This window comes from Aquarana catesbeiana, linkage group LG11 (assembly GCF_042186555.1).
Source record: "Aquarana catesbeiana isolate 2022-GZ linkage group LG11, ASM4218655v1, whole genome shotgun sequence".
Lineage (NCBI taxonomy): Eukaryota > Metazoa > Chordata > Amphibia > Anura > Ranidae > Aquarana > Aquarana catesbeiana.
In genome coordinates this window covers 29,818,764-29,832,824 of record NC_133334.1, presented here as the reverse complement: position 1 = coordinate 29,832,824, position 14,061 = coordinate 29,818,764, and the positions used below count along the sequence as shown (strand labels likewise).

At 47.7% G+C, this 14,061-nt stretch overlaps 1 protein-coding gene across 2 annotated transcripts in view; it reads left to right on the top strand.

The window, feature by feature from the left end:
* Positions 1-14,061, top strand: part of CARS1 (cysteinyl-tRNA synthetase 1) — a 69,804-nt gene that overhangs the window by 10,239 nt on the left and 45,504 nt on the right. For both annotated transcript variants that reach the window (XM_073604149.1, XM_073604148.1), the window contains exons 3-6: positions 1,474-1,562; positions 3,553-3,649; positions 9,335-9,433; positions 11,856-12,005. In XM_073604149.1, the coding sequence (XP_073460250.1) occupies positions 1,549-1,562; positions 3,553-3,649; positions 9,335-9,433; positions 11,856-12,005 (360 nt within the window). In that variant the 5' untranslated portion in view covers positions 1,474-1,548. The remainder of the gene's footprint in view (positions 1-1,473; positions 1,563-3,552; positions 3,650-9,334; positions 9,434-11,855; positions 12,006-14,061) is intronic.

The window sequence follows — 14,061 nt, the reverse complement described above, 5'->3', positions numbered from 1 at the left end:
TCGTCGCAAGGTGTATTTAGAGAGATCTGGATATAGCTATATGGTGCAGGAAGGGTTCCAGCTGACCTGGCAGCCGCCAGAAGCATTTCTTTAGCGCGGAAAAAATGTACTCTCATAAGCGCATCTCTGGGTACTGAGGCAGCTAGATGAGGCGGTTTGGAAATTCTGTGTATGCGATCTATAGAGATTTCAAGGATAGCATGCATGAGGTTATTCATATATTTTGGAAACTCAGCAGGTAGTATTGATTCAGGTTATTGCGGCGAGAACGGTCTTCCAAATCTGCCAATTTAGCCTTGATCCAGGACTGCTCATCTATCACCTCATCATATGCGTCCACAAGATCATTCACAGTTGTGGTGCATTCCTCCATTGTGTCTTCTATACAAGAGATCCTGTTTCCCAAATTGTTAATGTCTGAGGAGAATTTGGTAAGGAGGGAGGACAGATCTGACATCAGGGATGTCTGGAGTGATAGGAGCATGTCCTTTAAAATCGTGTCTAGTACAGGTTGTCCTGTGGTAGGAAAGGCAGCTACCGAGGATTGAAGGGCCTGGTTTGACTGGAGAGGATTACATAGACAGGCCGCACTGTGCTCTGGGGATGAGGGATCATCAAGCCTCATACGGGCCTTAGCAGGGCTCCCTGAATGTGGGCTTCCTCTGGCCGAGTGATCGGGAGATAGGGGCAGCAGTTGGGGCTCTTGTTCTCCCTGTAGATCATCAGGGAGATCCGTTTATGAGGACCGTGCTGCAGCCGCGGCCACGGCCACGCCGGCATGATTTTGGGCAGCACTGACCTTAGGTGCAATGCCTTAAGGAAGAAGGCTGTCAGCTTTTTCGGCCGGTTGTCTTCTTTCCTCTTTCGGGACATGATGCAGGAGGGTGTCCTGTGTGTTAGGAGGCTGGATGGCTGTAGATTCTCTATGGATGTTGGCCGCCGTCGCTCCAGAGCTCTCCCCAGTGTACGGAGCTCTTAGTCTAAGCGGCCATCACGCTCGCCGGCAGACCACGCCCCTAGCTTCCAGTTTCTTTTTGTCAAAGATTAAAGTAGATCTATGGGCAAAACTTATTTTTTTTTTAAATTTCGGTAGAGCAAGGGAGGGTTATAACCCCTGTCAGATTTTTTTTTTTTCACCAATTGTGTCTCATTGCGGAGATTTCCCTTCACTTCCTGTCCCATAGCCAAACAGGAAGTGAGAGGAAATCTCTGCAAATAAAGAATTTCTTGGGGACTCCCAGGCTCCGGCCAATCCCTGCGCTGGAGCCCGCAAACTCAGAAATAACTCTGGGAGACATGTCGCCGGTCACAGCGGTGTGCGGGGACCACTGCACCGGCTTTGATCTAGCGATGCATACTAGCTCATTATGCCTTTTGTCTTGCAGGTTTTTTTTTTTTTGTATGTTTTTTCAGAGTTTACAACCACTTTAAGGGAGGTGTTAAAGTGAACATTTGCTTTTATTTCTCCCATAGGAAGTGTTTGTTCCACAAAATGGCAAAAAGGTCACATGGTATTGCTGCGGACCCACTGTATATGACGCCTCACACATGGGACATGCAAGGTATGTATCTAAGCCACTTACATGGTTTTTATAATCTTATAGTATTGCTAAAATTCCATATAGTTTGTGGTCTATCTGCAGTTATCCTCACCTGCAAACAGCGGCAAAAAACTGAAAAACATGCACTGACACATGCTGTTAGAAGGCATGTTGTGCCTCATTCCCTTAGAAGTGACTGCAACACCGAAGGTTTAGGAATCCAAGATTATGGATTTCATACAGAAGCTCAATGATAACAAGCCAACATGTTTCAGGGGCTGTTACCGTTTTCCTCCTGAAAATAAGCCCTACCCTGAAAATAAGACTTAGCGTGATTTTCTGGGATGACTGCAATATAAGCCCTACCCGAGAATAAGCCCTAGTTAAAGGCCTTGTAAAATCATGTAATCCGTTCTGTATAAAGAGTTTATATTAAAGCGGAGGTTCACACAAAAAATGAACCTCTGCTTTTCGGAACCCTCCCCCCCTCCGGTGTCACATTTGGCACCTTTCAGGGGGGAGGGGGGTGCAGATACCTGTCTAAGACAGGTATTTGCACCCACTTGTGGCATAGACTCCCATGGGAGTCTATGCCTCTTCCCGTCCCCACCGCGCTGTCTGCTGGGACACACACGGGTCCCAGAGACAGCGGGGACCAGTTAGGAAGCGCAGCGCGACTCGCACATGCGCAGTAGGGAACCGGGAAGTGAAGCCGCAACGCTTCACTTCCTGATTCCCTTACAGAGAATGGCGACGGCAGCACCCGAGGACCGAGGGACGATTCGGTCTCGGGTGCCGACATCGCTGGACCCTGGGACAGGTGAGTGTCCTTATTTTAAATGTCAGCAGCTGCTGTATTTGTAGGTGCTGACTTTTACAAAAAAAATTTTCGTGGGACTCCCTCTTTAAGTGCAGTGTGTCTCCTTGTGTAACTTTATTGTGGAAAATACCTTATGTACAGTGCCGCTGGGCACTCAAGTAACCCGCCGGAGCTCTTCTCCTCTCTTCCCAGCTGACATCAGCAGTCCCTCCCTCTGCAGTGCTCAGAGCGGGTTGACGTCAGCCGGGATCTCGGCCCCTTCCTTTATAGTGCTCAGAGCGGCTGACGTCAGCGGGGATCTGGGCCCCTTCCTCTGCAGTGCTCGGAGCGGCTGACGTCAGCGGGGATCTGGGCCCCTTCCTCTGCAGTGCTCGGAGCGGCTGACGTCAGCGGGGATCTGGGCCCCTTCCTCTGCAGTGCTCGGAGCTCCGGCGGGTCACGAGAGCACCCAGCGGCGCTGTAAATAAGGTATTTTCCACAATAAAGTTGCACAAGGAAATACGCTATACATTATATCATCTTTTTACAGGACGGACTACATGATCTTACAAGGACTTTAACTAAGGTTTATTTTCGGGATTACAGAATTTCATAATGCTGACTCCTGAGCTGACAGGGGGAGAGGGGAGCAAAGACAGGGGACACAGGAACTTTTCTGTACATAAATAAATAAGACATCCCCTGAAAATAAACCCTAGTGTGTTTTTTGTAGCCAAAATTAATAAAAGACCCGGTCTTATCTTCGGGGGAAACACAATACATTCCCCCCCTTCATCATGGCTTCAAGTGATGGTTTACATCGAGTGTCGAACTCATAAGGGTTAAGGTTTAATCTCCCTATATTTTGCCTTCCCTGTTTCCTTTTTTGCCCCCTCATTATCATACTTACAACTCAGCCAATCAGAGGAAGCCTTATACGCATTGATAATAATACAGAGCTCTCCTGAATAGGTGAGAAGTATTCATACCGACTTGATTTTGTTCTGACAGCAGACGGGAAGTCACCCATAGTGCTGCAGAACACAGCGCCACACACTGTACGTAGCCGATACTACAACATTATAATACAACGGTCACATCACTTAGCAATGGAAATAGGACTGCTCTTCTCACTTTGGACTGTCACTTGACCTCTGCTCTCTGAATTCACTGCATCATCTTTTATACACTTTGGTTTGGCCTTTCTTTCAGATCCTATATTTCTTTTGATATCCTGCGAAGAGTTTTAAAGGATTATTTTAAATATGATGTTTTTTACTGCATGAATATCACAGATATAGATGATAAGGTGAGTACTTTATTTGTCTCATGCCTAAATGTATTTATATGACCTGGCGGTCGGGGAACAATTGTAAAATGAAGCGTTTATAGAAATAATTATTAACCTTTTTAAATTCTAAAATGTTATTAAAACCCAGGGATGCCACTATTATCGGGCATCTGTCACTGGAGTGGCAATATCCTCGGATGAACAACGGGCTGCATTTTCTGAAGTGTGCTATGAAAGAATCATGGATAAATCTGGCCTGTTCTTTTAAGCCGGCCATAGATGGATCGAATCTCGTCTGGCTCAGCAGGGACTGGCTGAGATTTAATTCATCTATGGGCAGGCTGGTTGTGCTGAAGTCGATCCATCGATCGACTTCAGTACAACCAGCCTGTCAAATTTTTTGCATATGATCACTGCCGGCAGCTATAGCCGCCAGCAGGGACCATTGTGTTATGCTGGCAGGGAAGGCCGAGAGAACACAATAGCTCTGCGGGAGGGATTCTCCCATTAACAATGACTGCGTTGATGGGGGAATTGAGTAATTTCCTTTTCTTCCACCCATGGAAATTGCATATTATATGGCCTGGTTTAGTAAGAGGAGTCTCGGAGGAGTGTAGCACACAGATTTATTTAAAAGAGCGCAGGAAGGAGTTGCGGCACAGGTTGACATCAGGAGCAAGAGAGGAGACACTGTAGAGACTGACACCAGGGCCCAAAGAGGAGATGCTCCACAGACTGATACCAGGGGCCCAAAGAGGAGACACTGCAAAGAATGACACCAGGGGCCCAAAGAGGAGACATTGCACAGCATGACACCAGGGGCCCAAAGAGGAGACATTGCACAGAATGACACCAGGGGCCCAAAGAGGAGACACTGCACAGAATGACACCAGGGGCCCAAAGAGGAGACACTGCACAGAATGACACCAGGGGCCCAAAGAGGAGACATTGCACAGAATGACACCAGGGGCCCAAAGAGTCGACACTGCACAGAATGACACCAGGGGCCCAAAGAGGAGACACTGCACAGAATGACACCAGGGGCCCAAAGAGGAGACACTGCACAGAATGACACCAGGGGCCCAAAGAGGAGACACTGCACAGAATGACACCAGGGGCCCAAAGAGGAGACACTGCACAGAATGACACCAGGGGCCCAAAGAGGAGACACTGCACAGAATGACACCAGGGGCCCAAAGAGGAGACACTGCACAGACTGATACCAGGGGCCCAAAGAGGAGACACTGCAAAGAATGACACCAGGGGCCCAAAGAGGAGACACTGCAAAGAATGACACCAGGGGCCCAAAGAGGAGACACTGCACAGACTGACACCAGGGGCCCAAAGAGGAGACACTGCACAGAATGACACCAGGGGCCCAAAGAGGAGACACTGCACAGAATGACACCAGGGGCCCAAAGAGGAGACACTGCACAGAATGACACCAGGGGTCCAAAGAGGAGACACTGCACAGACTGATACCAGGGGCCCAAAGAGGAGACACTGCAAAGAATGACACCAGGGGCCCAAAGAGGAGACACTGCACAGACTGATACCAGGGGCCCAAAGAGGAGACACTGCACAGACTGATACCAGAGGCCCAAAGAGGAGACACTGCACAGAATGACACCAGGGGCCCAAAGAGGAGACACTGCACAGAATGACACCAGGGGCCCAAAGAGGAGACACTGCACAGAATGACACCAGGGGCCCAAAGAGGAGACACTGCACAGAATGACACCAGGGGCCCAAAGAGGAGACACTGCACAGAATGACACCAGGGGCCCAAAGAGGAGACACTGCACAGACTGATACCAGGGGCCCAAAGAGGAGACACTGCAAAGAATGACACCAGGGGCCCAAAGAGGAGACACTGCAAAGAATGACACCAGGGGCCCAAAGAGGAGACACTGCACAGACTGATACCAGGGGCCCAAAGAGGAGACACTGCACAGACTGATACCAGAGGCCCAAAGAGGAGACACTGCAAAGAATGACACCAGGGGCCCAAAGAGGAGACACTGCAAAGAATGACACCAGGGGCCCAAAGAGGAGACACTGCACAGACTGATACCAGGGGCCCAAAGAGGAGACACTGCACAGACTGATACCAGGGGCCCAAAGAGGAGACACTGCAAAGAATGACACCAGGGGCCCAAAGAGGAGACACTGCACAGTTTGATACCAGGGGCCCAAAGAGGAGACACTGCACAGACTGATACCAGGGGCCCAAAGAGGAGACACTGCAAAGAATGACACCAGGGGCCCAAAGAGGAGACACTGCACAGTTTGATACCAGGGGCCCAAAGAGGAGACACTGCACAGACTGATACCAGGGGCCCAAAGAGGAGACACTGCACAGACTGATACCAGGGGCCCAAAGAGGAGACACTGCACATACTGACACCAGGGGCCCAAAGAGGAGACACTGCACAGCATGACACCAGGGGCCCAAAGAGGAGACATTGCACAGAATGACACCAGGGGCCCAAAGAGGAGACACTGCACAGAATGACACCAGGGGCCCAAAGAGGAGACACTGCACAGAATGACACCAGGGGCCCAAAGAGGAGACACTGCACAGAATGACACCAGGGGCCCAAAGAGGAGACACTGCACAGAATGACACCAGGGGCCCAAAGAGGAGACATTGCACAGAATGACACCAGGGGCCCAAAGAGTCGACACTGCACAGAATGACACCAGGGGCCCAAAGAGGAGACACTGCACAGAATGACACCAGGGGCCCAAAGAGGAGACACTGCACAGAATGACACCAGGGGCCCAAAGAGGAGACACTGCACAGAATGACACCAGGGGCCCAAAGAGGAGACACTGCACAGAATGACACCAGGGGCCCAAAGAGGAGACACTGCACAGAATGACACCAGGGGCCCAAAGAGGAGACACTGCACAGACTGATACCAGGGGCCCAAAGAGGAGACACTGCAAAGAATGACACCAGGGGCCCAAAGAGGAGACACTGCAAAGAATGACACCAGGGGCCCAAAGAGGAGACACTGCACAGACTGACACCAGGGGCCCAAAGAGGAGACACTGCACAGAATGACACCAGGGGCCCAAAGAGGAGACACTGCACAGAATGACACCAGGGGCCCAAAGAGGAGACACTGCACAGAATGACACCAGGGGTCCAAAGAGGAGACACTGCACAGACTGATACCAGGGGCCCAAAGAGGAGACACTGCAAAGAATGACACCAGGGGCCCAAAGAGGAGACACTGCACAGACTGATACCAGGGGCCCAAAGAGGAGACACTGCACAGACTGATACCAGAGGCCCAAAGAGGAGACACTGCACAGAATGACACCAGGGGCCCAAAGAGGAGACACTGCACAGAATGACACCAGGGGCCCAAAGAGGAGACACTGCACAGAATGACACCAGGGGCCCAAAGAGGAGACACTGCACAGAATGACACCAGGGGCCCAAAGAGGAGACACTGCACAGAATGACACCAGGGGCCCAAAGAGGAGACACTGCACAGAATGACACCAGGGGCCCAAAGAGGAGACACTGCACAGACTGACACCAGGGCCCAAAGAGGAGACACTGCACAGACTGATACCAGGGGCCCAAAGAGGAGACACTGCAAAGAATGACACCAGGGGCCCAAAGAGGAGACACTGCAAAGAATGACACCAGGGGCCCAAAGAGGAGACACTGCACAGACTGATACCAGGGGCCCAAAGAGGAGACACTGCACAGACTGATACCAGAGGCCCAAAGAGGAGACACTGCACAGACTGATACCAGAGGCCCAAAGAGGAGACACTGCACAGACTGACACCAGGGGCCCAAAGAGGAGACACTGCACAGAATGACACCAGGGGCCCAAAGAGGAGATACTGCAAAGAATGATACCAGGGGCCCAAAGAGGAGACACCGCACAGACTGACACCAGGGGCCCAAAGAGGAGACACTGCACAGCATGACACCAGGGGCCCAAAGAGGAGACACTGCACAGACTGATACCAGAGGCCCAAAGAGGAGACACTGCACAGAATGACACCAGGGGCCCAAAGAGGAGACACTGCACAGAATGACACCAGGGGCCCAAAGAGGAGACACTGCACAGAATGACACCAGGGGCCCAAAGAGGAGACACTGCACAGAATGACACCAGGGGCCCAAAGAGGAGACACTGCACAGAATGACACCAGGGGCCCAAAGAGGAGACACTGCACAGAATGACACCAGGGGCCCAAAGAGGAGACACTGCACAGACTGACACCAGGGCCCAAAGAGGAGACACTGCACAGACTGATACCAGGGGCCCAAAGAGGAGACACTGCAAAGAATGACACCAGGGGCCCAAAGAGGAGACACTGCAAAGAATGACACCAGGGGCCCAAAGAGGAGACACTGCACAGACTGATACCAGGGGCCCAAAGAGGAGACACTGCACAGACTGATACCAGAGGCCCAAAGAGGAGACACTGCACAGACTGATACCAGAGGCCCAAAGAGGAGACACTGCACAGACTGACACCAGGGGCCCAAAGAGGAGACACTGCACAGAATGACACCAGGGGCCCAAAGAGGAGATACTGCAAAGAATGATACCAGGGGCCCAAAGAGGAGACACCGCACAGACTGACACCAGGGGCCCAAAGAGGAGACACTGCACAGCATGACACCAGGGGCCCAAAGAGGAGACACTGCAAAGAATGACACCAGGGGCCCAAAGAGGAGACTGCACAGACTGACACCAGGGGCCCAAACAGGAGACACTGCACAGACTGACACCAGGGGCCCAAAGAGGAGACACTGCAAAGAATGACACCAGGGGCCCAAAGAGGAGACTGCACAGCATGACACCAGGGGCCCAAAGAGGAGGCACTGCACAGACTGATACCAGGGGCCCAAAGAGGAGACACTGCAAAGAATGACACCAGGGGCCCAAAGAGGAGACACTGCAAAGAATGACACCAGGGGCCCAAAGAGGAGACACTGCAAAGAATGACACCAGGGGCCCAAAGAGGAGACACTGCACAGACTGATACCAGAGGCCCAAAGAGGAGACACTGCAAAGAATGACACCAGGGGCCCAAAGAGGAGACACTGCACAGACTGATACCAGAGGCCCAAAGAGGAGACACTGCACAGACTGACACCAGGGGCCCAAAGAGGAGACACTGCACAGACTGACACCAGGGGCCCAAAGAGGAGACACTGCACAGAATGACACCAGGGGCCCAAAGAGGAGATACTGCAAAGAATGATACCAGGGGCCCAAAGAGGAGACACTGCACAGCATGACACCAGGGGCCCAAAGAGGAGACACTGCACAGCATGACACCAGGGGCCCAAAGAGGAGACACTGCACAGACTGACACCAGGGGCCCAAAGAGGAGACACTGCACAGACTGACACCAGAGGCCCAAAGAGGAGACACTGCACAGACTGACACCAGGGGCCCAAAGAGGAGACACTGCACAGACTGACACCAGGGGCCCAAAGAGGAGACACCGCACAGACTGACATGATGACATTGGAGCAGAAATGTGCTTTTCCTTTGTTATGTCTACGTGGTATGTTAACTGCAGTTTTTTAATAATGATTTAGTAATGGCCATAGTATATTTTACATGTATTATTACATGATCTATTTTTTGTTTTTTTTGAACTTGTCATTCTGTGAAATACATTTGTTTTCTGCCCATCTTTTTTAATATGCAGATAATTAGACGAGCCAGACAGAACTATTTGCTCCAGCAGTACAAAGAAAACCAGCCTCAGCCGGATGCATTACTGAAGGATGTGAAGACCGCCCTGGTGGTATGTGCGAAGTGTTCTGCAGATGCTTTTTCTGGGGTTATGTGCAGCATTTATCACCCTACATACATTTCTCTTGAAGGCAAATGCCGCAGAACCTCAGCTGATATTTCCTCTAGTGTGGTTAGTGGTTTACAGTGTCAACCTGGGGCAAAATGTGCAGAACATCTCTGCATCACATGTAGATTTCCCCATATCCCTATAAAAATGCTGCAAAGTACAGAAAAAATTCCTGGGGATGCTGCCAGATATCCAGTAAAGCTCCTGACTCCCGGTTGTTGGCTGACCATGCTTGCCTCTCCTGCACTGAAATCCAAGCTGTGTTGTCAGTCCTGTCTGAGTTCTCCCCTGGACTACAGAACTCCTATCCTCATCCCGATTTGTCCCTCTCCACATGCATACATTGAGTTCTTTCCCAGCAAAACAAACCTAATGCCCATGTATCAGTCGGTGGCCCAAATTCATTGGCATAACAATAGCCAGACCACACGGCTCCTGTGAGGCCTGGGGTAGGAAGGGGCCCCATTAGGGAGGTTGATAGGAAACTAAACTGTAAACATTCCAATATAGAAGGGCGTGAAGTCAGACCTCAGGATTGTTCCTACGCAAAGATTTTCCTCCGTGCAGTAAGAAGAATTTGCTTTAAGGCCAAGTTCGCACCTCTCAGTGTAACAGCGGGCGGGGAATTTTTTCCCCACCCCCACTGTCACTTTCTGAAAATGGCATAGCCGTGCGGGGCTCTGCTAACACAGAGGCATCATTAATTCACGGTTTCATTCAGCCACTGTGGCTGACAGCTTGTAGTTCTGAATGGACTGCGAGGTGCTGATGAGCGCTCTTTTAGTTCATTCACGAGCCCTGCAGCTTTCTGCCCATATCTTCAAATGGGCTGTCTGTTGAAGCCTGGTATTGCACCCCTGATACACTGATCACAGATGCAATATCTTCCAGGCTCCTGCAGAAAAAAAAATAAAAAATGCACATGTTTTTTCTCTGCAAAAATATTTGCTTTTATTATTTTTTCAGGAAAGGTGAACTTATCCTTTATGGCAGTCTGCTACAGACTGCCTAATGCAGTAAGAAACCCCAGAATTCAACTTTTATAATATATTGTATGTTAAGAGGGGAAGTGATTTTTACCCTTTTTTTTTTTTTCTTTTTTCTCTTGTTATTTTATTTTTGAATAGAATATTTTGATATGTGTATATAGAGTTTTGGATATTATGTAAATGTTATATATGGACATATGTCTTTGTCCTTAGTTGACTGTTAGGCCCCGTACACACGAGCGGATTTTCCGTCGGAAAAAACTTGGATGGTTTTTCCGACGGAATTCCGCTCAAGCTTGCTTTGCATACACACGGTCACACAAAAGTTCTCTGAACCTTCGACCGTCAAGAATGCGATGACGTACAACACTACGATGAGCTGAGAAAATTAAGTTCAATGCTTCCGAGCATGCGTCGAATTGTTTCCGAGCATGCGTAGGAATTTTTGCGCATCGGAATTTGTACAGACGATCGCAATTTCCGATCGGAAAATAGAGAACCTGCTCTCATTCTTTTGCTGGCGGGAATTCCACCAGCAAAAGTCCGATGGAGCGTACATACGGTCGGAATTTCCGACCAAAAGCTCACATCGGACTTTTGCTGGGGGAATTTCCGATCGTGTGTACGGGGAATAAAGCTGAATTCTAATAAAATAAAAAAATTAATTATAAAAAAAAAACAAAAAAAAAAAAACAGAGCTCTGGATAGCAGTAAGAAGCCCAGAGGGTTTTAACCCTTTTATCCAAAACTAAATCAGTTTTGTCTTGGTAAATACTTAAAGGCTAACAATGACATATCCAGATTTTATAGACACATTCTTCTAATTGGTAGGTTTTCATTTTTGGTTTGTATTTAATTTAAAGAAAGATTACTATCTCTAATGGCCTGTACACACGATCCAAATATCGTACGAAAACGGTCATCCAAGGAAGGATCCTACGATATTCGAATCGTGTGTACACTACTTTCGACAGCCAATTACGACTGTTCATTATTCGATCGGACATACACGAAAATGTTCCTCGTACGATTCCAGATCGTACGATTTTCGTTTAGTCAGTATAGTTGTCGTCCGCAAATACAATACAAATACATTACAACACATGACATCACTTCCGATTTTTTTTTTTTTTTTTTTTGTCTGTCGTACGAGAATTTTCGTGACTTTATTTAGCTATTCAATCTCTACTTGCGACTATTAAGCGAGAACGGTCATATGATCGGTCGTACGATATTCGGATCGTGTGTACGGGCCATTAATCTAGTTACCTGGAGTTCTTTTTATAGTCCTCGATTATATTTCAAACATATTTTCATGTAGCACCAAAGAAGGCACAGAGATGATGTTTCTTTGCTGTATCATTGTGTCACTGCAGCCATTTGTACAAAAGCTGAGTGAGACGACTGACCCGGACAAGAAGCAGATGCTGGAGAAGATCCAGAATGCAGTGACAGCTGCCATCCATCCTCTGGAAGAATCGATCAGTAAATCGGCCTGTCCCGAGGATATTCAGAGTTCTGCACAGGTGGGTCTGGTCCTATGACGTGTCTGCACAGTGCTCTATACAGGTTACTGCTCTCACCATGCACAGAGGATTTTTCCACTTTCTTCCTGGGCATCTTACTTCCATCGCCATATCTGCTGCTTTCAGATACATTACATGTGTACTGTATATAATACTGACCGACTAAAAAAAAACTGCTTGTGATTTTTTTTTTTTTTGCTAGTGTAGAAATATATAAAGCCTGTTGCAGGGATCTGATTTATCTTGAAAGCTTACATCTTTACGGCTCAGTTCACACTGCTGCGTTGCGAATTTAGCGCGAATTGTATCCGAAGAATTCCAGGTATGGCATGTTCTACATCAGTGGTTCTCAACTCCAGTCCTCGGGACCCACCAACAGGTCAGATTTTAAGTATTACCTTGGGGAGTTGCAGACTAGAATACTGCAATCACTGAGCAGCAAGTGATATCACCTGTGATGTATTTCAGCTATCTTGCAAACCTGGCCTGTTGGTGGGTCCTGAGGACTGGAGTTGAGAACCACTGTTCTACATGGTTCCATTGCTCCAGCTTGGGCCAATGTAACTAGGCATTATCCATACCTGGCTGATCCCTCTAGATCAGGGGTCTCAAACTGGCGGCCCTCCAGCTGTTGCGGAACTACAAGTCCCATCATGCCTCTGCCTATGGGAGTCATGCTTGTAAATATCAGCCTTGCAATGCCTCATGGGAATTATAGTTCTACAACAGCTGGAAGGCGGCCAGTTTGGGACCCCTGCTCTAGGAGCTGGAAATCATTGTAGTAGACACTGCTATTAGTGATCTCCCATACTGAACAGCTGCCTGGCTGCATTGTGAACATGGAGGTTGTCCACCCAGGACAGGCACTGTTTGGAGAATGCTTTGCATTATCTCAAAAAATGCCAAGCATTCTCTGATTGGATGAGGCGGGGAGGTGAAATAGGAAAGGGTACTGATAAAGTAACCAAAGGTCGAACTTTAAAGGCATAGAAACAATAGAGAAATAACAAAAATAATATATTCATAATATTTATTGAAGAAAGTTCATTGTATAAACACAGTGTACAGAAAAGATTAAAAAACATGAAAGTGATACAGTTTGTACAATGAGTCTACGCGTTTCGCCTTTAGGCTTCTTCAGGACACGATCAAGGTTCAGAGACGTAACAAAAAAAAAGAAAAAAGAGAACGAATCTCACTATCTGAAATTAGATATATTCCAATTAAAATCAGAAGTCTTACAAAAACATATTACAACGTATTACATTAAACAGCATATGCTGAACTATCCAACAGCAACCAAAAGAAAACAGAAAAATAGCAACAAAAGAGATACCTTCAAGTTGATTAAGCCTCATGTACAAATTCTCAGTAGCTGGAAAATTTCCAAAAGTGTGCAATGCTTATGGCAAACTGTGGAGAAGTAAACGACGTGCGATTGGTTTTAGTAGGCAAGATACAGAACAGTGGATAGCTTATGTAACATATGGGGAACACTGAGGGATAACCTCAGATGGGGAGGTGACATCACGCTCTCTTCCTCATCCAGTCAGAGAAATGTCTGCTAGTGGTAAATATTAAAGTTATGATTTTATAACGTGCAATAAAAACCAAGTGACTGAAAAGGCGACTGACTTGATGTACGCTACATAGACCAATTTAAAAAAAAAAAAATCTATATTTTTTACTTTCTGCTATAAAACATTTCCAAAGTTTAAAAAAAAAAAATCGAATTTCTTCATAAATTTAGGCCAATATGTATTCTGCTACGTATTTTTTGTAAAAAAAAAATAAAAAAAACCCAATATGCGAATATTGATAGGTTTGCACAAAAGTTATAACGTCTACAAACTATGGTGTATATACTGGATTTTTTTTTTTTTAATTTTTTTTTTTTTAATATTAGTAATGGTGGCGTTCAGCAACTTATAGCGGGACTGTGATATTGCGGCTGACTGATACTTTTTACACTTTGTGGGAACCAGTGACACTAATACAGTGATCAGTGCTAAAAATATGCACTGTCACTGTACTAATGACCCTGACTGGGAAGGGT